Below are 20,304 nucleotides of genomic sequence, written 5' to 3'. Positions count from 1 at the left end.
TAGCGAGTCTTGGGGCCATTTGTCTATTCATTTTGCTACTCTAGATATTGTACATTTCCCTGTATTCCCGTCTAGTTACCGCCGTCGCCGAAAGAAGGAAATGCGGGATGAATTTCACAAGTGCCGCCGGTCAGTCTACCCGGTACAATATGACACGGGAGCCATCGGCGAAACCAGGGACCCCGTTGCAGTTATGGAGGATGTGAAGCTCTTTTACATCGAGATGGCTGGCCGGCTTGAGGAGTAATCTCATCTCCAAAGACTGCTCGGTGATAGAGAGGGTGCCGGAATCACCCAGCGACGGGCTTCGAGTTGCGTTGGCCTCATCTCCCTCTGATCACACACAGTTCAGAGTAAAGCATGGCCTGGGCGACTGGATCATGGCCCAGCACTCCAAGGGCTTGCAGATCGTCCACCAGTTCTGGCATTCCAAGTACCCCAAATACATCGTCGATTGTGTTGCCCGACGTCCACACGACCCCTCGTTTCATGCCGCCACTACAGGTGAACTGGAGGCCATGCTTGAGCCACGCGTCATACAGCTCGACTCTAGCCCGACCGGTAACAATCTTCCCCCTATTTTTACACGTTCCGGGATCCAAGGTCCCCATTGTTGGTGCCAACAAGAGTAAAATTAATGATGAGCAGGCCGAGATGGCGATTTACCGCGTCCGACTGCTTCTGGGATTCAAATACAAGCCTGGAGACATTGGCGTGATCTCGCCGTCTTCCTGTTGTTGAGATAGCACATTGGCAGGTTCGAGTTCATGTTTGACGAGCTGATTCATCCCTAATGGAGAGGTTTCGCATCTATCACTGCTGTCTCTGGTTTCAAATTCAACGACCCTTGGAGTGCGAGCCCATACCTTGTTCACCACCAAGGGTGGTGACGAGAATTAGAGGAGGATTCGCAATTTGAAATAAGAGTTATACGGTTATTGTAGAAAATTAATGCTAGGGAAAAATATCATCTTTGATCCCTCTTCACGTGTTCATTTATTTCTCTATTGTTCAATTGTGACCGACTGGTGGAGGAACAATCTAGAATGTATGTTGATTCATGAGAGCAACAATGCAGCTCTGGTCCCAAGCTACTGATTGTTAGCATTCTTCTGTAACTCGACCATTGTGAATTCCTTTCCTTGCAAAACCGAATCAACCTGATTGCCAATTTCTATTCCGCAGAAAATCCAACAACTCGCATCTGTTATCAACAACGCCCAACTTACGTCCAAGGCAGTTTCGAGACCTGCGATTTTCTGTTGAGCACATCTTCCGTCAAGTTAACCACATCTTTTCTCTCAAACAACAAGCGAGAACCTGCACCAAACTCACCAAAACTTGATCATCTTCCTCTACAACCTCCACATCGAGAAGAGCAGTACAAAACAGATCGGAAGATCCAAAAAATCAGCAACATAAGAAACTTCTGGTCAGATTCGTTTTTATCTTCACACAGTCCAGTATCTCCCAACATGGATACTGTAAGTTCTATCCACCGTTCAATCATCACTGATTGAAAGCCCCGTTAACACATACCAGCAAATTCCCAAGATTGATGCCACCAACATGGTCACCGAGCAGGCTTTCCATGAGGCCATTGACACGCAGGTCGACAAATTTGTCTACAAGGCCGTTAGCAAGGCCATGAAGGATGACAACGATGCTCTGCATGTCGAGCCTGTCTCCAATGGACTCCAAAACCTGTCGTTGTCGAATGAGAGCTTTGCGATTGATCGTGCCCAGGTATGTATTCCACAGACATCACCCGCACTATCAGACCACTACTAATAGCAGGCAGGCTCTCCTCCATATGCCCCGGCCTATCTTACGCCAGCATCGCATGCCGAGAATGATCGACAGCGATATCAAGCGCGAAAAGAAGCGAAAGCGCGTCCAATTCTCGGATGACGAGCCTGAGGTTATGGGAACGAAGAAAATCAAGGTCAACGAACCTACAGCCTCCAGCATGCCGCCCACCGAACAGCCGCGAAAGAAGCCCGGCATAAAAACCAAGAGAACCAGCGATGCCGCCGCAAAGGCCAAGTCGGAAGGGCAGACTGAGCCAAATCAGTGCACCACCAAGCGGCTTGGACCTTTGAGAACCTATATGAAAAGCCGGCAGAGATTGGCCTGGATAAATAGCATGCCGCCTATTCCGAGCCATGCCGTAGAGTACGAGAGCGAATCATCCCACCAAGAGCACGCCCCGGAGTTTTCAACAACTCCCCCGTACATAGCGGCGGCGCTCACCGCTGTTAGACGATCTGACCGTCATTGAGCACCGATAACTGTAAGCCCTCGCCAGATTTGGCTACAAATGAGAGCCTACCGCAGGGTTCACCTTACCTCCACCGCTTACTTGAGGACGCTCTGGGAATCAACAAAGAAGAAGCTTTTCGGCATGTACATTACGAGGAATGGATATTGGAATGGGAATGGACATCGCACGCATCGCCTGGATATGGAAAGAATCACTGCCCTGGTTCACTGAACAACACTGGATGACACTGAATGAAACCGAGATCGAGAAGATTCGGTAATGACACGCTGCTGCTTGCTTCATCTATGCAGACGCTTCACTGGGGTTGGATCGCTACTTTTGTACATAAGCGCTCTCACAAAGCTAGGTAGAGAAATACGAATATGGATCTTTTGCTGCCTCGTCAGACCACTCATAGATCGTGATTTCGACGACGTTCATCCTGCAATCGAGAAATCTGCCCGACTCATGCACGACTGGCCATAGGATAGTCCTGGCCTGAGGTTGAGGCCGAGCCCGAGGACGGGGCGGCTCTAGCTCTGGCTCTGGCTCTGCTGCTGCTGCTGCTGGCGTGGGCACGGGCGCGGGCGCGGGGTTCCTCATGCCGGCGGTGGCAGCGGCAGCGGCGACGTGGGCATAGTCGTCTACGTTGCCCCGGTAGGCGAACTATCTGGGTAATAAAAGAGCTGACCAGACGTAGTGCGAACTGACTGTCCCCACCAAGGAGCCTGCCAAGGGCTTTCGAAAGGGCCGTCGGTGTGTTGAGCCATGTCTGTGTAAATATTTGCTTTAGCTCAATCAACTCGAGAGAGGTCGTAAGAAGGTCGCCGAGGTCGAAGACGGTTATCTTCTCTTGAGAAGAGGCACGAGTAACACAGCTGCGACGCCAGAGATCTATACAACACACATCCTCTCGACATCCCGCACGGCGATCTCACACTGCCTTAGTATATTAAGGATATCACATAATGCCAATGAACAATAATTCAGCGTTGATTCAATGTTTATTTCAGTGTATTAACTGGAGTACGTTTATATTCATTCAATGTCAATAACGGTTACATGACTTGCAAAATTCCCTTTTATGAGAGATCTTTTCCATTGAACTCCCACCTTCTCGACCGAGCAGAGAAACATTCCGCAAAAAGCACTGAAATCGTGTTCCATTCGAGTCAACCTTTCCATCAACACATCAAGCACAACATCGAGCCTCAACCACAACGGTTAAAAATCGTTAGGAAGAACTGCTTTGGCACCGTAACCTACCCCAGCAACTTGCCGAACAATCCACCAACTGCAGCTGAAGAGAAGCACAGCAAGGTCTTCAGGTTGCTCAAGCGCGTAAAGAAGCTGCCGCGGACAACTTCTGCTTATCACCTACTTCGCTGGTCCTGCTCATCATCAATTCACTCGGCATACCCTTGCCCCGAGACCTCTGATTTGTACTTAGCACAAAAGGCGTGGAACTTTTGCGATTCGGTATCTGGCTTTAAACTGTCTGGCTAACACCCTTTGATTTTGCCAATCACATTCATCTTCAATCAAACCAAGTTGGACTTTCACATCAATCTCCATCATGGCTGGAGTAAGCACCTATCGCTTGCCTGCTACTTTCCAGTGACACCTTTGCTAACATTCATCAGCAAACCACTCCCGAGCAGGCCGCTGTCGACGATACCATCAGCAAGGCTGTTAACAAGACTGTTTACAAGGTTGTACGGAAGGTCATGAAGGACGAGGAGCACGACATGCAACTGGACGCCTCTTCCGGTCCCGCCGCCGTCAGCCTGGATTACTCGAGTAGCCCTTTGGCAGATTCGGAACCCAACCCACCAGTCTCGGAGAACATGAGCACACTTGTCCATCCCCTTCACGTAAGTACCCAGTACCGCTTCAGAAAATGGGCACTGACATCTCGCAGGTTCTCCAAATTCACGACCATGGCATCCCTCACCGGCGCAGACCCTTGATGATCGATAGTGACATCAAGCGAGAGAAGAAGCGAAAGCGCGTTCGGTTCTCAGATGAGGCTGATGAGGAAATCGGAGTCAAGCCGATCAAGAAGATCAAGGTCGACAAGTCTGCGTCGTCCAGCAAGTTGGGCACGGAGCGGATGGCCCCGAAACCCATAATCAAGGCCAAGGGCAGCAGTCAAGCCTCACAGCCTGAGCTGGAGGAGAAGTCTGATGAGAAGCAGGGCACCGTTAAGCGGCGTGGGTATTTGCGCACCTATGCGAAGAGACGGCAGAGACTGACCACGAGAAGTGGCGGCCCCCCTACGCCAAACTACACTGTGGAGGAGGTTGGCAGCTCGCAGCAGGAACCGACAGACCGAACTACGTCGACAATGCCGCCCTATGTACCGGCATCCCTCATTGCGGTTCGACGCCCCGACCGCGAAGACGCATGAGCAGCCGCTGAGTTCTAAGCGAGAGACGCCCACAGAGCGGATGTCATCTCACGGGGTTTTGGTGATCAAGGAGCTCCTAGCCAACGAGCATGATGTATTTATGTGCGAGCGCGTTATGGATGCGTAGGAGAACGCGATGGGAATGCATACATACATACAGGAGAGAGCGGCTCTAGACCAAGTTATGATTAAGATGCCCCATAAACCAACACAGATATGCTTCTTTCTGCAATACGACTGCATGAGCGAATCATCTGGGATATTTGATTAGTACTCATGTGACTGTGTGACTGCTAATTTCCAATGTGATTTTCGTACTTCACGCCGTGAGTTGATCAATCAGGAAAGAGAGTGAACATTACCTGTTCACGATAATACTAGATAAATCTTTCTCGATCATCTGTAGACTGCGACTTTAACGATATTCATCCTGCAATCGAGAAATCTGCCCGACTCACGCTCGCGACAGACGATGCCATATATTCCGAACCTTCTGACGGCGACCGCAGGGACAGCTGCTGGGCCGAGGCCGAGCCCGAGAACGGGGCGGCGGCCGCCTCTGGCTCTTCTGCTGCTGCCGCCGCGGGTGTGGGCGCGTATTTGCTCACGGCGGCGGCGGCGGCGTCTGTATCTGAACAAACCAAGGATGCGCGCCAGTATGTGGATTTAGACACCCAGACGATGCCTCATATTGACCACCAGAAAAGGCGTGAAGAGCAACCCAGACGTATTGAAGGGTGTATATAACTTACATACAGGCACCCATCAACTAACTGCATGCTGATCTACTACTACCTTTCCGGTGTCATACCCGTAGTCAATCATGGTCATCACATAATGCCGTGTAAAATGCAATACGATATTGGTTCAACGTTTATCCCAGTGTACTAACCGGTGTATATTCATGTTTATTCGACGCCAATAACAGCTACGTGATCCCCTCTCTAGCTCATCTCCACATCCCCATCCGCCCCCCTCTTCCGCTTCCCCACACCCACTGCATTAGGATTATCCTCAGCCCCCTTCCTATACCGCGGCGCCGGCCCCGACGGCCTCGCCGACGACGTCTCCGCCGCCGCCGCCGCCTTCTTCTTCTGCCACGGCAGCTCCACCGCCGCCGCCTCGCCCGACGGGCTGTCCACCTCCTTGGCCCACGCGATCCAGTCCACCCGCCGCGTCTTGCACATGTCGCCCTGCCACGCCCGCCACACCTTGCGGCCCTCAAACGTCTCGCGCAGCTCCGCCTCGCGCTCGCCCAGCCGCATCATGATCTGCTCCTTGATGTGGAAGGGCAGCAGGAAGCCCTCGCTCCTCGACGGGATGGAGATGATGGCGCTGAGAACCTTGCTGCCGTGCTGCGATTGGGCCAGCTCCATAGTGTGGGGCACCAGGGTAGCCACAAGTCGCTTGTGGAATATCTTGTCCTCTGAAGGGTTGGAGAAGGCCGCCAACAGGACGTGGGCGGTCGGTCCAGATGACGTGGCCAGGCTTACGAGAACCTCAGCTGGCAGATTGTGTATCGATGTCTGTATCGACTTCCTCGGCAGCCCAGGAATCGAAAGTAGCGTCGTGGTGAGATGGCATCCGTGGGAGGCAATCACCGACTGAGCTTTTAAGAAGGACGGCTGGCCCTTCTTCGCTTCCGACTCGTCGGCGGGCTGGGGAATGCAGAGCTTGGGGACGAGTTCCTTCTTGTCTCGGCCCAAGGCAGCGGTCAAGGCCTTCATAAGCGAGTCTATCTCGGGCTTGGCCTCGCGAACCTGTAAACGCTCAAACAAAGTCTTGAGAACATTGAACCGGGACAAAGACACCAGCTTGGGAACTTCAGGGAGGATCTTCTCCATGGCAGCCACGAGCTCCTCCTTGCCCACACGGATCAACATTCGGATCGCAGGATACGAAGCAATGTCGTTGCGCACCAAACTCTGGATGCGGGGGCCCAAGTTAGTCCTCCACATAGCCTTGAAAACCTTTCCGGGGCAGTGGGTGACTAGGGTCTCAAGGAGACGAGAGCCAACCGGGTCGTATAGCATGGCGTTTATAAAGTCGTTTGCCGGTGACTTCTCGTCCTTCAGGGATGTTGGTGCATCAGGGAGAAGTTGCCACAGAAGTGTCGTCTGGCCACCTTCACCGTCGACTTTGGGGTTGAGGGCAATGTCGAGCTCCAGCAACAGTTGCAAGACGGGGTTACCTGTCGGGTGAGTCGCAAGAACCCGCAAGGCTGTCGAGTCCATGCCGGAAGTAGAGTCGCTGATGATCTTCTTCGCCGCCAACGTGAATACAGCTGGGACGGCCCGCGCCTCGGCGCTTTCGTTGTTGTCGCCTGTGGGATTTGACGTCCACGGTACGGTTATCTTCTCCTTCCTCCGGCTGTGCATGAGAGACTTGGTGGAAGACTGCTCCAAAGGTCGGCCGGACAAGATCATCAACAGAACTCGTATGCTGTGGGAGGCAAATCGGTCGGTCACAAGATAGCTGAAGTGGCCCTCGAGCTCGTCGAGACTGAGGAGAAACAGCTCCTCCATTAAAGGCAGCGGCTGCTCGTCGGACTCTGTGGGTTGGTCGTCGCGTTCTCCGGTAAGTTCGCGCGTGACTATCGGCGCGGACTGTACGAAAAGCGTCTCGCAGCAGTGGCTTGCGAATCTGTGTTGCAGGAGGTTGAGAAAATGGGTCGCGAATTGCTCAAACAGCTTCTTCTTTTGCCGAGTGTTGGACATGAGAATTAGCCTCTCCAGCAGGCGAGAGCAGGATTGACTGCAGGCCAATTTCAGTTCCTTGCCCTGGGCTTCGATAAAGACGTTGGATAGGTAGATGTCGCGATCTTCTTGCGATGGGAACTCGTCGACGTCGAGGACTTCGTCTACGGAGCGGAAGTATTCCTGCTCTTCGTCCGTGAGCATACCGAAGAACTCCTTCTCGGGCTGCTCGTGGCCCTGCTCGAATGCTGGCTCGACGCCATTCGCTCCAGTTGCGTAGAATGCGGCGTTGCCATCTTCGTCTACTCTTTGGCGTTTGGCAGCTTGGCGCTCTTCGGCGTGGGCCTCGTCGGCTTGCTTGCCCTCGCGCTTGGCTTTGCGCTCCTCGCGGATGGCCTGGCGCTTCGAGCGTGGTGCTTTCGGCATCTTGATTGTGTTTGGGTGTATTTGACTGCGAGGTGGATGGAAAGTCGCAGCTAATTGGTCTTTCTCGACGCTATTCCCAGGCCCAGGTCCCAAATTATTTTTTGGCAATCTTATCTTATCTTTTATCGGTACTAGGTAGGCCCCGCCATTGGCTCAGAGCGCCCGCCTAAGTCTACCTCTGTTGCAAGTCCTGAGGCACAACAAGAACAACCTCTCCGTACAAACTGATAATTTGATAAACATCCAATTGATTTGAAGGTTGCTGAATACAAAGTCTCATATCAATTCCCAAGCTCCCGGAATCGAAAGGTATCATCAACTTTGCCTTGCCCATGGTTCAAGCGCTCATGTTTAGAATACCTGCTAAACTGGTTGACCCACACGAGAGCTGGCACCGACAACCCATGCAAGCAAAGCAGCTGCAGTAGGCGTTGCGAAACCCACTGCAGGAATTATGGGAGACGAGAGATGCCGGCTCAAAGGAAATGGCGAGATGAGTGATATAACATGCCGAGTGGGAAGAAAATTGCTACCTAAGTCTGTACGTATGCTGTTGAAGTCAGTCGAGCAGTAATATTACATTTGTACAATGATGTCAAGCAAGGCAGGGGGGTTCTAGCGGACTTGACCGTTCACCACACTGCAGTAGCATATCTACCAAATCCACTTAGACAGACTAAGTGGTCTATTGGTGAGAAGTGAAAGGCATTTACAAGTGCTGCATTCCAGTCTGCAGCTTTCAAGCCCCTAAGAAGCCATTCTGGTACTGGCCTATTATGCAGGACACAGACGGGAGCCAGGAACGGAGATGCCTCGAGAAGGACAATAGCTCACTAATGCCGATATCACGTCGACTAAAAGATATTATTCATCAGTGCTTAGAATGGTCTACACTTGACCAAAACAATAAATTCAGGTCTTGGTTGCGCCAACTCTATGGTATCATCCATTCATGCCCTAAGTATTCCGTAAACGCCGCCCAATGCTCAAGATGCCAATACCTCGTTCAGTCCTTCTCCTTTTCTCCCAGCTTTGCCTTGCGTAGGAAAGCAGCGTGGCGCCGCGTATGTAGCTTGACGTCCTTCTCGTGCAGGGAGTTATACAGCATATTGCACTCCTGGCATTCGACGAAACCCGTCTCGTTCAGGGACAAGACAATCGTCGTCTGCACCGTGGCTGTTTTCTTGGGCTTTGCGGTCTTCTTCGTCGCCCCGCGCTTCCCGGCCTCGGACCGAGACTCTTCACCCTGGTCCTTCTGGTTGAGTTTCTGTGCCGCAACGTCGCTGAGAGCCAGGGTCTTGACCCTCTTCTCGGGCACATCCTCCACTGCCGATTCAGATGCGTCCCTCTCGCTCTCGAGTTCGGGTGTTGATTGGTACGATGGTTTTGTAGTCAACCTGCGCCGCCGCTTTCGGTCGTGTGACAAAGCCGGTGGCGAAGACGGCGGCGTGGACGGGGGATCCACGGCTTCGGATGAGATCTCGCATAGCGTCGCAGTCCCAGACGATGGGGAAGTGACTTTGAAGTAGCTCATGATGGTGCCCTTTTTTGACAGCTCTGCAGGACGCTGCGCCGGGAGCTCGGGCTGTTTTGATCTCGGATTCTTCGAGCTTGCAGTCTCAGGATTGCTAGTTGTGGGCTTCGGCACGACGGCCGCTGTCAGTTTCGCAACATCGCGAGTTTTCTGTTTCTTGGCCGGGGGCTCGCTGTCGTCTCTTGGCGTTGCGCGCTTGCTGTATGTCCGTAGCTGAGGCCTGAAAAATCTCTTGTTAGTTACTTTCGTCCAGTCGGAAATTCGCATGCTGTGCATCTCTAAGGTCTCTAGATCTTGCATCCCGTGGAGGAAAACATACCTGCTGGCGACTCGGCTGCTGGACGCGTCGCGATCCATTCCAAGGTGACGAATGTTGGTCGTGGTCAGAGGTTACGTAAATAATTTACGCAAAAATCAATCCAATGAAGAAATAAAACAAAGGGAGTATTACACAAGCATTATAAGATTTAAAACAGAACCAAAAGATTGCCAGCTCAAGACGCGTTGCTGCTGTTCGCGGTGTAAATAGTTGTCGGATCACAAGGAAATGGCGGGACGGAGCTTGACGCGTCTGGCAGAGGCGTTGAGCGCGACGCGGGCCAACTTTTGAGTGGGCCACCCATTAAGTCTTACCCTGCTGATTGGGCAAACCTTTAGGGCCGCCCGAGGGGGGGTTCTATTCGCGTACCTACAATTCTGCTCATATGAGATCGCGTTGCACTCCAACAGAACAGAATATGGCCCAGGTCAGCATTCTATATGTATGCGTTTGGTATACTCTGGCACTGCTTTATCATGCTGATCAACCTCGATACGAACTCCTGCATTTGCGTCTTTGCCAAACGCTATGTCAAAGTGAGAACTACATAATCATGTCAGTGTAGAACGAACCACTACACCACCATGGAGTGCTGTTTTCAAAATCTACGCAAAATAGCAGTCGAGAATTCGCAAATATCAGTCACGCAAAAAATCAAGGATTGGTTTGGGATATCATGAATTCATTCCTGTACTGGAAAATGCAAAAAGATGCAAAAGAGCCCTGAACTACCGTACAATGCAATATCATCTCGGGAAGCCCTTCCCATGTGATTCGTATCAGCCACGTCAGGCTTGCGCTGGCTTAACCAGTTCCGCCGCCCCGGGCCCATCATTTATCATCGTTTCGTCTTTGGGAAACACTTACTACAACCACACACCAGAGTCAGCACACCGTTTCCTCTTCTTCAACCGCTTTGCTTCGCTCGCTATCGACCAAATCACAACCGGGAACCACCTACGTTGGCCTCGTAAGGCTTGACCTCGACCAGCAGCTTGCCGGTGTTCTTGCCCTCGAAGAGGTGGCTGAAGGCGCGCTCGGCCTCCTGCAGGCCGCCCTTGACGATGGTGGCCTTGCGCTTGAGCGAGCCGTCGGCGAGCCACTGGCTCAGCTCGCGGCGGCCCTCGGCGTAGTCGGCGATGAAGTCGAAGACGATGAAGCCCTCCATGTGGATGCGCTGCGCGGTGACGTTGAAGAGGTTCTTGATGCCGGCGCTGGCCTCCTTGTTGGGGTTGTTGTAGCCGGAGATGGAGCCGCACATGACGAAGCGCGAGCGGAAGGCGGCGCGCGCCAGGGCCATGTCGAGGATCTCGCCGCCGACGTTGTCGTAGTAGACGTTGATGAAGTCCGGGGTGGCCTTCTTGAAGTCCTCCTTGAAGGTCGGCGACTTGTAGTTGAGGGCCTCGTCCAGGCCGAGGTCCTGCTTCAGCCAGGCGCACTTGTCGTCGGTGCCGGCGATGCCCACGACGCGGCAGCCCTTGAGCTTGGCGATCTGGGCCACGACGGAGCCGGTGGCGCCGGCGGCGCCCGAGACGACGACGGTGTCGCCCTTGACGGGCTTGCCGATCTTGAGGAGACCGAAGTAGGCGGTCAGACCGGTCATGCCTGTTGTAGGGGGAAAGGTAAAGCAGTCAGTACATATAAATCACGACATTGCCAAGCAGCATGTAGGAGTCGCGGTCGACTTACCCAGAACACCGACGGCGTCGGTGACCTCAGCGCCCTTGGGGAGCTCAACGACCTCGAACTGCTTGTCGCCGAGGATGGCGATCTCGGTCCAGCCGGTGAAGCCGGTGACGAGGGAACCCTCCTTGACGTTGGCGTTCTTGCTGGCCAGGACCTTGGCGACGGACGCGCCGCGCATCTTCTCGCCGATGGCGACAGGTGGGACGTAGGATCGCATGTCTGTTTTACCCCGCCGGTACTGTCAGCAACAAAACTCTAGTAACATGGTGATATCTCTCTCGCGAGAAATGGTGACGAATGTTGTAGCGGACAGGATCAGATTCGAGGAAGAAACTTACCGTTCAACCAACCGCGCATGGCGGGGTCCAGGGACAGGTACAGAGCCTCGACAAGGATCTCGCCGTCCTTGAGCTGGTCGGCGGTAGGGGCAGGGCCCTTCTCCATTCTGAAGGTCTTGCCGACCTCGACGTTGCCGGTAGGCCTCTCGGCAAGGACGAAGGTCTGGATCTCGCGGGCAGCCATCTTGTAGATTATGATATGTGTGTTCGGTTGGGAGGGTGTTGGTTCTGGTTGGTGGTATCTACAAGAGGGGTGATGTCAAGTAGGTAGGTAGGTAGGAATGAGAAGTAATATAAAGTTCAAGACAGCAGCAAGCAGAGGGAAGAGGAACGAGAAGGAGGGGTATCAAGTCCTATTTCAATCAGCAGCTTTGCCTGTCCTTTGCCTTTGCTATGCTACCTAGGTATGCTTATGTCCGGCCTCTCTGTCGTCTGATGATCGCATACGTACTATCCCCCGAACCCTGAAAGGTCCCTGAAGCAGAAGTACATTGACAGATAGTAAAAATAATGGGCTGGATTGTACATGTGTCCATTCACACTACACGACACCACCACGAACCCCATCAGTCCGACGTCACCTCCACATTTTTCTCCCTCGTCCCATTGCTAGCCACTCGCCTTTGCGCGCTGGCGCCGGAGCGTTGTACGGAGGCGGCAGTCGATGTGCGAGCAATTGGGCGGGATCGCCGGACGGAGGATCCCCAAAACAGTAGCGGAATCCACAGCCTGCCAGGAAGGAGCTTCTAGAAGGAGGGACACAACAATGCACTGCCGAATGTTGACAGCCACCAGCGCTATCTATCAGGCTTCGAACACATCACATCATGTACCGGCTGCACCAAATACGCATGCACGCATGATACCTTGCATGCAGCCGTCGTATAGCATCTGCTGCCTACAAGTACACTCGCACTCGCACTCGTGCACTCACCGTCTTAAGCGGTACAGTAGAATTGATGAGAATGTACGACAACAAATGGCGTCATCCACTTACCTATGCAACTTTTCCCTGCAGATTCCCCTCCAAAAGCACCCCTCCACCGGTCGCCAGGAGTGACGGACGGCATTTCCAGGACAGGCAACCGAAATCCGATCCTGATTCATACCTGATCCCGCACACATTTCCGCTCTATTTTGCCCCCTACCTTAGCTGCCGAACCGATTGGACCCCCCGTGAGATGGCAGATGCGAAACGCAAAAGTCTCTGAACCCCTGCCACTTGCCCATGGCACATGGTCCATTGGCCAATGGGGTCGGAGTTGCACGCCGGATTCAGCAAGCGGAGACCGAGTCTTTTACAAAAGATGGACAGAAACTTCCCGGGGGCCATGCTTGGCTCTGCGTTGGCCTGCTAGCTCTCTAGCTCCTTCAACTAAGTAAGTAATGATTCTTGTAGAGCTTGCGCGTTCTGCTATCAATCCGACAAGCCACTTCATGTAGCCACGGCAGCAATGCACAGAGACAGGTATTCCACCGCTGCCGTCCCCTCCAGTCTTCGGAGAGCGGACGCACGATGCATATGCAATGCGACTGTATGTTGCATATGCACAGGAAAGGGATGTTCACTGTCCGATGGTTGGCTGGGCTCGAGGAAATTTTCCGAGCAGAGAGGCTCCATTCAGCCCAGCCGGCCAGCCATGGAACTGCCCCAACTCCCTTGGCTTTCTTCAACATTTTTAGCTCTCCCGCCTGCCGCTTTCTCGTCTTGGGGCTTCCATCTACTTTGGCACGGCAAGAAAAGTTGAGCAAAGCGACACCCGACCACCCTGGCGCCCTCACGACAGCCGAGGCACATGGTGGGGCAAGCGGGCAAAGATCGTCTTCACCTCGGTCGACGCATTTGTAAGCCTCCTGATTATTAATGCCGGGCCCGGTTGGGTTCCCCACGAGGGCGATGTGTCTGTCCAACTAGCAAGCCTGCCGTGTTGGCTGCCGCTAACAAACGTCGACATGCGATAGCTCATTGTTGATGTGTTTAATACATGTACTAGCAATACTAGTGGCTACGTTGCTACTCGTTCAAGTCGGGGGCTTCTCAGCACCTGAATCATGTAGTTAGGCAATCCATGGACGTTGCATATTTGCGTCTCTACCCCGTATGTACTGGAAAGTTGAGCTCCAACTAACGATATGAACCCCCCTTGACCTACAAGTGAGGTCTGTAACATGGAAACGGCATAGTCCAGTTCATATTCTTGAACCTATCATGGCTTGGCAGGGATTGACTTCAGTAAATGGTTAGCGTGTAGACTTTCACTTGTCTAGCCGTTGGATTAATGCGGATGGCTATTCCACATCAAAGACCGTACTTGGTAGTCAAGGGGAGTTTCAACGGCGGGATGGAAGCTAAAGAACCTCTATTCTTACATCAATTCGGTGTGGTCGAAATAGACTTATACAGTGAATGCACATCCGTATAATCCTTACAGGTGACACTTGGCTGCCTATGCCAGTAGTTCGTAGCACATTTTTGGCGGCGAGAAATCCGATCATGATAGATGAGAAAACACCACATCACTGGCAGCACAACAGTCGCAAATAGCAGCACCGGTCCTCGATCGATTAAAAAACTACACGTACTCATACATTCGACACTGTCGAGAGTCCTAGTAATACCGTGCTTATATAGCTGCCTGTAGCCAATGAAAGACAATAACCGTCTTGAGAGCGATCATCGCCCACGGAACCATGTCTTCTAACGCTTCTTCATCGTTTCTCGCCGTGAATTAACATGAGCCAGAACCCCAAACGAGCAGCAATATCAATGGAAGAAAATGAAACAGAAAACCTCCTGCGACATCCACACATCATCCACAAGTAACATCGTGAGAATTAGACCGTCGCCGATCAACGCAAAAGAGGACGCACTCACTGAATGCGAGCCGGGATATCTTCAGCATCCTCAGCATCAGTGTCGCTGCTCTGCTCGTCCACCGCCACGCTCTGGCTAAGCGCCTTTCCTTTGCCCTTGCCCTTGGGCGCCTTTTCCGACCGCCGGCGGACTTGCTTGACCTTTTGCTTGGCCTTGCCCTTCCCCTTGGTTTTTGTGCTGACAGGCGCTTCACCCAGGTCGGACTCCTCGATCTCGCGGTCGGCAGGAATCTTGGCCGAGGATGGGCCAACTCCCATATCGACATCTGAAGCCTCTGGGGCGTCGTCATCGCCTGGCTCCTCGTAGTCGTCACTGTTATTGGCGAGGTAGGCTGACTTGCGCCTCTCCTGGTAGCTGGCCGATTTCTTCTTAGACGCGTTCTTCTTTGGTGTCTTGTTGTGGTTCTTGTTGAGCATCAAGCTGATCTTGTGTTCCAGCTCGCCGTATTCGTCATCGAGGTCAATGTCGGTAGGGAGCTCCAGGTCTCCATCCTCACGATACTTCGCCCGCAGGGTCGACGCAATGTCTAAGGGGTAACCTGCTCCCATTCGGGTACCAACGTACGCAGGCGACACCAGGCTACCATCAGAGTCGGCCGAGAATACTTAGTTCCGACGCCCTCTGCATGTACTTTGGCCCAAGGTATACGGCCATCGCTGGTTGCGCCGGTGTCTTTGACGCGTTTGAGAATCCTGGATAGATCGTGACCGGAAATCTGCATGGCCTCTTCGCGGGCGTTGTTGATGGTTTGCGCCATGGACTCATTGGGATCCACGTCGCCATTGTCCTCGCTGTCCATGGCTGCTTTGAGCTTCTTCCACTTGTTCATGCACTGCAAGCGACTGCGGGATCGGTTCATGCCTTCGCTTACACCCTGCCAATCAATGAGGTCTTCCTCCTTGCCCTGGTTCTCCTCCGAACCAGGAGCTCCTCTGACTGCACGAATTTGTTCCAACGACCTTTGGATGATTTCCCGGAGTTTGTTCTCTTCGGCTACATCCCACGCAGCTGATTTCAGGGCATCGCCACAGACCACATAGTTGCGTACTCGGTCGCGAACATCTTCAGCAAATCGGTTGATTATATCGGCGATCTTGCGGTATTTGGGCCCATGCTTCTGGTAGAGCTCAACAAGTTCTTCATGTTGTTCAGTGGTCCAGGCACCTCGGGCGTCGAAGTTGTGGTATCGTCGGCGACACTGGCTGATGATCTTCTGGCGTTTCCGCTGTGGCACAACGGCTTGAATGGCGTCCCACATCTCACCAACGTAGGCCAGCTTTGCGGCAGCATGTTGCGGATTCTGATGGATGAGTTCGTTGCGGGCGTGATCCGTAAGATCATGGTCTTCCTGCCACTGCTTCAAAGCCCTGTCGATATTGCGAAGCTCAAAATCACTAAAAGGTCCAGTGGTCTCCTGTCCTTTAACGGGATCATGCACTTTCCTTGGTGCCTTCATGTGAGGTGCCCTTGAAAGTCCACCATCAGTTTTGCCCTTGACAGTACTTGAAGGACCTGCAGCTTCGTTGTCGTCTTCGTTACGAGCCGCGTTACCACGTGCACGGCGGCGCTGGGCAGCAGTAACAGCAGGAGAGGCCGCGGGCAGCTCGTCGAAAGCTTGGCGATTGTTTTCCTCGGCAGTTTCAGTTGCGTTGAAGGGAGCCTTTGCGTGCCGTTTGCGTCCGGTGCTGGCTCTGGAACCATATTGGCGCAGTTTTTGACGACTGGCTGAACCAGAGGCTTGGTCTTTCGAGGCAGGAGTGGGCTCAGCGTTTCCATCCACAGCAGCGTCCGAAGATTCGTGATCAACATCCATAGGTTCTGCTACGCCCAGGTCATCGGAGCCGAGGTGGTCTTCGACGTCGTTATTGGCGGCCACAGTCTCTGGTGCATCTTGCTCCGTATCATGGTTGCTGGTAGGCAGCTCCTCGTCTTCCTGTTCCTCCTCTACCTCGTTCTCCTCGTCGTCGTCTTCGTCGACATCCATGGTCTGAGGTACAGTCTCTTCCTCATCGCTTTCAGGGACATGCTCAGGCTTGATGTGCTGTGCAATGTCATCCTCAGACTGCTCCGCCTCGGCTGAGTCGGCCCGTGATTGGGAGCGGCGTTGGAGACGCGCCTCGCTAGGAGAGGAATGGGCTTCGTTGTACCGCTGGGAATAGATGTCCTGGGCAGCATCGGCAAACGGAACCGACAACTGTGCTGCGCCCTCATCGTCCTCCTCGACCTCTTCCACCTCCTGCTTTCGCTTCTTATGCGATTTCTTTTCCGACGAGCTCCGGCCTTTGCGTTTCAGGGGCGATGACACGGGGACTACAGAGTCATTGGCACTGCTCGGGAGAAGGGCTAGGTTGCTGACTTCACCATTCTCGTCGTATCCGATAGCCTCTTCAGCAACGGGTTCAGCGGCAGCCTGGCGCTTGCGCCTCTTTGAAGGCTTCGTCGTCTCCACTGCTTCTTCGCTGGCCGGGGCTTGATGATTGACAGCCACGAAGCCGTTGGTTCTCTGCACCTCTGGAGATACACCGTTCAGTTGGGATGCGTCGTGTGACTCGGTCTCGTCCATGGCGTCGGGGTCTGCCCTGTGCTGCGAGAGACGCAGTTTCTCCGCCTTACGTGCCTTCTTCATCTCTCTGCGCTCCCGCCTTTCTCTCTTGGCCTTTTCCAAGATCTCGGCTCCGAATTCTTCATCTTCGAGGACCTCTGCAGGTTCCTCATCGAGATCGCCAGGGTCGCCTTTGATTTGCATGACTGTGTCTTCGTCATCCTCGTCTTGCATTCCGTTCTGCTCGTGCTTGACAAAGGGCGGATCAAAGTCCTGCGAAGAGGCGGGAGGCAGGCCTTGGTCGGCGTCGGAAGATCGCCGAGTGCGACGCTTTCTGGACTTGGTCGAGTTCATATTGGCCAAATCACGGTCGCGACGCGCAGATGTCGGTAGCTGGCTCGAAAATACAGGCTTGTCGTGTTGGGAAGAGTCGAAAAGGCCGTTTTCGCGGTTGTCGGCGCGCACCGAGTGGTCGTCTTCGTCTTGTGAAAATTGTGATGGATCGAATTTGTCGTCGTCTTCATTCACCATCTGACTCTGTTGCGCTCCCATTTCTCAAAGGGACATTGTATGGTGCTGCCGGGGCACGCACCAGTAAGGAAGGAACAGAAAAAAAAATTTGATCGGTTGGCGATTGTCGTGTGAATCCGACCGGGTTGCTACGCACTTCTGGCAAGAGCTATGGCCTTGCGATAACCAATTGAATCGTAGCGGGGAGTTCGTGATGGAGTAAACGCGATCAATTCGCGGTGGGAGTTGAGTGCGACACGCCAGTTTAGTGGAGAATTCGCCGTTGCTTCAGGGTAGCTTGACACGGACGTCGATGCCGCAGGGAGAAAAAAAAAGTAATTATTGGGCTGGGTTGGGTCAATAGTGAATGAACTAAAAGTTCAAGATGGCTGGGCTGCACTTGCGTCTTGGCTCGGCGATACCTAGTAAAAAGGTCAATTGATGAATAACTTCAAAAATGTATATATGCCATAGGGACTCACTGGGATAGGTAAGAGACAAGGGAATTGTGACCAATGAACTGCTTTGTCTGTGGGCGCTTGCACTAAAATACGATACATACCCAAAGAATATGTTTTTGAATCAACCAGGAATCATTTGACGGTCCGTTCACTCTGTGTAGCCGACAATGATGTTGCACTGGAGTTGCTTGCCATTGTTCCTGGATGCAGTCTTACAAACACGTTTTGGTGGTCTTGTTGTTTTTTTGTTTGTAAGGCATGAGTCAATCCTTAAGACCATTGATGAACGTGCCCAAGGGAGATCCTTCCGTTTCTCTGTTTCTTGCCTTCATTGGAGGGGTTCGATGAGGAATGGAGGCCATTCCGGGACCAAGATTAGCTTGGCCTAGCTCTACCAAGGGCTGGCAGTGTTACTGGGAAGGGGTGAGACAAGCTTAATTGCTTCAAGATTCCCTATTCTTATGGCCATTGTGCAGTTTATTCCATCCTAAAAAGCCTTAGTTTTAAGCTAAGTAAGATGCTAGCTTGCATCCACGGGATTCCTACTTACTGTACCTACCTCTGATGGTGCTCCCGTGGCGGTGTTGCAGCATCAGTATGTTGGCGCCCATCTAACCATCACATTCCCAGGGACTGCCCGCTACCATTAAGCAGAGAATACCATGATTGCCGGGAACTTGTAAACTGTCCCACGACCTACCACCCTGTTTACAAGCCGACTACGTATCAGCTCGCTTGCTATGTGAACGTCACTCGAGTTGTTGCTGGATGAGATATCTTCGTCGTGCCGCGATTCTATGAAATTTGCTTTTGCTGTCCCGCTCTACACACAACTCCTCCAGCAAACCAAGGCATCGCAAACGCAGAATGCACATTCTCCCGCAGCCACAATCTATCGGCATCGAATCATGAGAGCGGTATTGCAGGCCAACGTCAATGGATATTTCCTTCTTCCCGCCCGCTGAAGAATCCTCCGGTTCTTTGTCACACATGGATCGAACTAGCAACGAAGAGACGGTGGAGTTGAAGATATGGTGGCGACAAGGCAGCTGATTGAACCCTACCATGTCCAACGAATCTCTGCATTAAAGTGACATGAAGATGCGGTGTGCCCATCGACATGTGGCTTTCTGATAATTAAAATCAAAGATGCATGCAGGCAGGATCTTTTCAATGCCGCGATTTTACCAGAAACATCCTCAGCTCGCGCCAGATTGGATATTAATAACTCCTCAATTATCCATCTCGAAAGCGAGGGATATTTAGTGGCCCAAGATCAGCTAGAAAACCAAGGCGGGAGGCCAGCCGGGCGCACCAGCGCAAGCGCGACGCGGGTAGGCGCATACAGGCTGAATGGGGTTTTATGAGTGCCGGGGCGGATGCAATGGAATGCTTACGCTGCATGCGTGCCTCGTGCTTGCTTCGGTCAGCCGTCGTCGTTGGTCTTACGATGGATGGCATGGGCCGAATCACACAGCAGCTTGGCAAAGTTGGACGACAGCATGCGCCGCCCGAGGTCGTTGCAACGGTCGAGGGGCTCCTGAGACACCAAGGGACCCTGTCAAGCTTGCCTGAAGTTGGAGTCGCTTTGCTGAGCTGGCTCTCGAGTAATGGGATGTGCACCGTATGTTTTCTACGAGCAGGCCCTTCGGAATAACACAGGAATCAGTTTGCCATAGTAACTACGTTGATCCAAGATACTTGGCACCGAAATCAAGATTGATCTTCCGGAATAATCACAGATTGCAGGACAGGTTGGAATCAACTCGACGATCTGCCGGCGCCATTGCCCTATGCCGTTTAGGGGGGCTGCGGCACTCGGAACTAGTGGCCCACCCTGGGCCAGCGACCCGGGTCTCGCATATAGTGCCCGCTCGGGTAGCACAGTTGACAGTAAATGAACACCCCCATACTTCGGTGGCACCCGAAAACTTCCCACCAATGGACGACCACGATCACTAGCAGTAGCAGCAAAATGACTGCCAACTGCTGGGCGAAAACGAAAACGACGGGCCCCCCATCCGATCATCAGGGCCTTCCAATCTTTCGCCTTGATCTCTGCTTCTTCCCAGGCATCGCGTCGCCGCAAGGGGCATTCTCAACGTCGAGAGACCCACGGCTGGTGGTGGGGCTGAGGGGGGTTAAACTTGCCCGTCGGCTCATGTCAATATGTTCGTCCCACCAACAGTGGCAGCTAACTGGGATCACGAAACAGCTCCGTGTAAAGTATGGCCCAATTGAGCA

General features: G+C 53.0%; 8 protein-coding genes across 8 annotated transcripts; 2 read left to right on the top strand and 6 right to left on the bottom strand.

The window, feature by feature from the left end:
* Positions 1 to 1,569: 1,569 nt before the first annotated feature.
* On the top strand, positions 1,570 to 2,281 carry PG985_007535 (uncharacterized protein; the record flags this gene model as incomplete). The annotated part of the gene is made up of 2 exons (XM_066827303.1): positions 1,570 to 1,746; positions 1,802 to 2,281. 2 exons carry the CDS (start codon positions 1,570 to 1,572, stop codon positions 2,279 to 2,281), a joined length of 657 nt encoding a protein of 218 aa, XP_066684978.1.
* A 345-nt stretch (positions 2,282 to 2,626) lies between these two features.
* Positions 2,627 to 3,033, bottom strand: PG985_007534 (uncharacterized protein; the record flags this gene model as incomplete). Its single annotated transcript, XM_066827302.1, has 2 exons — positions 2,627 to 2,907; positions 2,955 to 3,033. 2 exons carry the CDS (start codon positions 3,031 to 3,033, stop codon positions 2,627 to 2,629), a joined length of 360 nt encoding a protein of 119 aa, XP_066684977.1.
* A 1,130-nt stretch (positions 3,034 to 4,163) lies between these two features.
* PG985_007533 (uncharacterized protein) lies at positions 4,164 to 4,673 on the top strand (the record flags this gene model as incomplete). The annotated part of the gene is made up of 1 exon (XM_066827301.1): positions 4,164 to 4,673. The coding sequence occupies one exon, from the start codon at positions 4,164 to 4,166 to the stop codon at positions 4,671 to 4,673; it is 510 nt and encodes a 169-aa protein (XP_066684976.1).
* Positions 4,674 to 5,031: 358 nt separating this feature from the next.
* PG985_007532 (uncharacterized protein) lies at positions 5,032 to 5,439 on the bottom strand (the record flags this gene model as incomplete). Its single annotated transcript, XM_066827300.1, has 3 exons — positions 5,032 to 5,073; positions 5,132 to 5,298; positions 5,430 to 5,439. The coding sequence occupies 3 exons, from the start codon at positions 5,437 to 5,439 to the stop codon at positions 5,032 to 5,034; spliced, it is 219 nt and encodes a 72-aa protein (XP_066684975.1).
* A 178-nt stretch (positions 5,440 to 5,617) lies between these two features.
* Positions 5,618 to 7,795, bottom strand: PG985_007531 (uncharacterized protein; the record flags this gene model as incomplete). The annotated part of the gene is made up of 1 exon (XM_066827299.1): positions 5,618 to 7,795. The coding sequence occupies one exon, from the start codon at positions 7,793 to 7,795 to the stop codon at positions 5,618 to 5,620; it is 2,178 nt and encodes a 725-aa protein (XP_066684974.1).
* A 1,006-nt stretch (positions 7,796 to 8,801) lies between these two features.
* PG985_007530 (uncharacterized protein) lies at positions 8,802 to 9,686 on the bottom strand (the record flags this gene model as incomplete). Its single annotated transcript, XM_066827298.1, has 2 exons — positions 8,802 to 9,549; positions 9,649 to 9,686. 2 exons carry the CDS (start codon positions 9,684 to 9,686, stop codon positions 8,802 to 8,804), a joined length of 786 nt encoding a protein of 261 aa, XP_066684973.1.
* A 902-nt stretch (positions 9,687 to 10,588) lies between these two features.
* On the bottom strand, positions 10,589 to 11,856 carry PG985_007529 (zinc-binding dehydrogenase; the record flags this gene model as incomplete). The annotated part of the gene is made up of 3 exons (XM_066827297.1): positions 10,589 to 11,253; positions 11,338 to 11,553; positions 11,673 to 11,856. The coding sequence occupies 3 exons, from the start codon at positions 11,854 to 11,856 to the stop codon at positions 10,589 to 10,591; spliced, it is 1,065 nt and encodes a 354-aa protein (XP_066684972.1).
* Positions 11,857 to 14,543: 2,687 nt separating this feature from the next.
* PG985_007528 (uncharacterized protein) lies at positions 14,544 to 17,641 on the bottom strand (the record flags this gene model as incomplete). Its single annotated transcript, XM_066827296.1, has 2 exons — positions 14,544 to 15,073; positions 15,112 to 17,641. The coding sequence occupies 2 exons, from the start codon at positions 17,639 to 17,641 to the stop codon at positions 14,544 to 14,546; spliced, it is 3,060 nt and encodes a 1,019-aa protein (XP_066684971.1).
* Positions 17,642 to 20,304: the final 2,663 nt, after the last annotated feature.

The sequence above is a fragment of the Apiospora marii genome, assembly GCF_038362585.1.
Source record: "Apiospora marii strain CBS 49790 chromosome Unknown utg000004l_segment0_segment1, whole genome shotgun sequence".
Taxonomy (NCBI): domain Eukaryota; kingdom Fungi; phylum Ascomycota; class Sordariomycetes; order Amphisphaeriales; family Apiosporaceae; genus Apiospora; species Apiospora marii.
The sequence above is the reverse complement of the archived record's forward strand: the minus strand, read 5'-3'. Positions and strand labels throughout refer to the sequence as shown.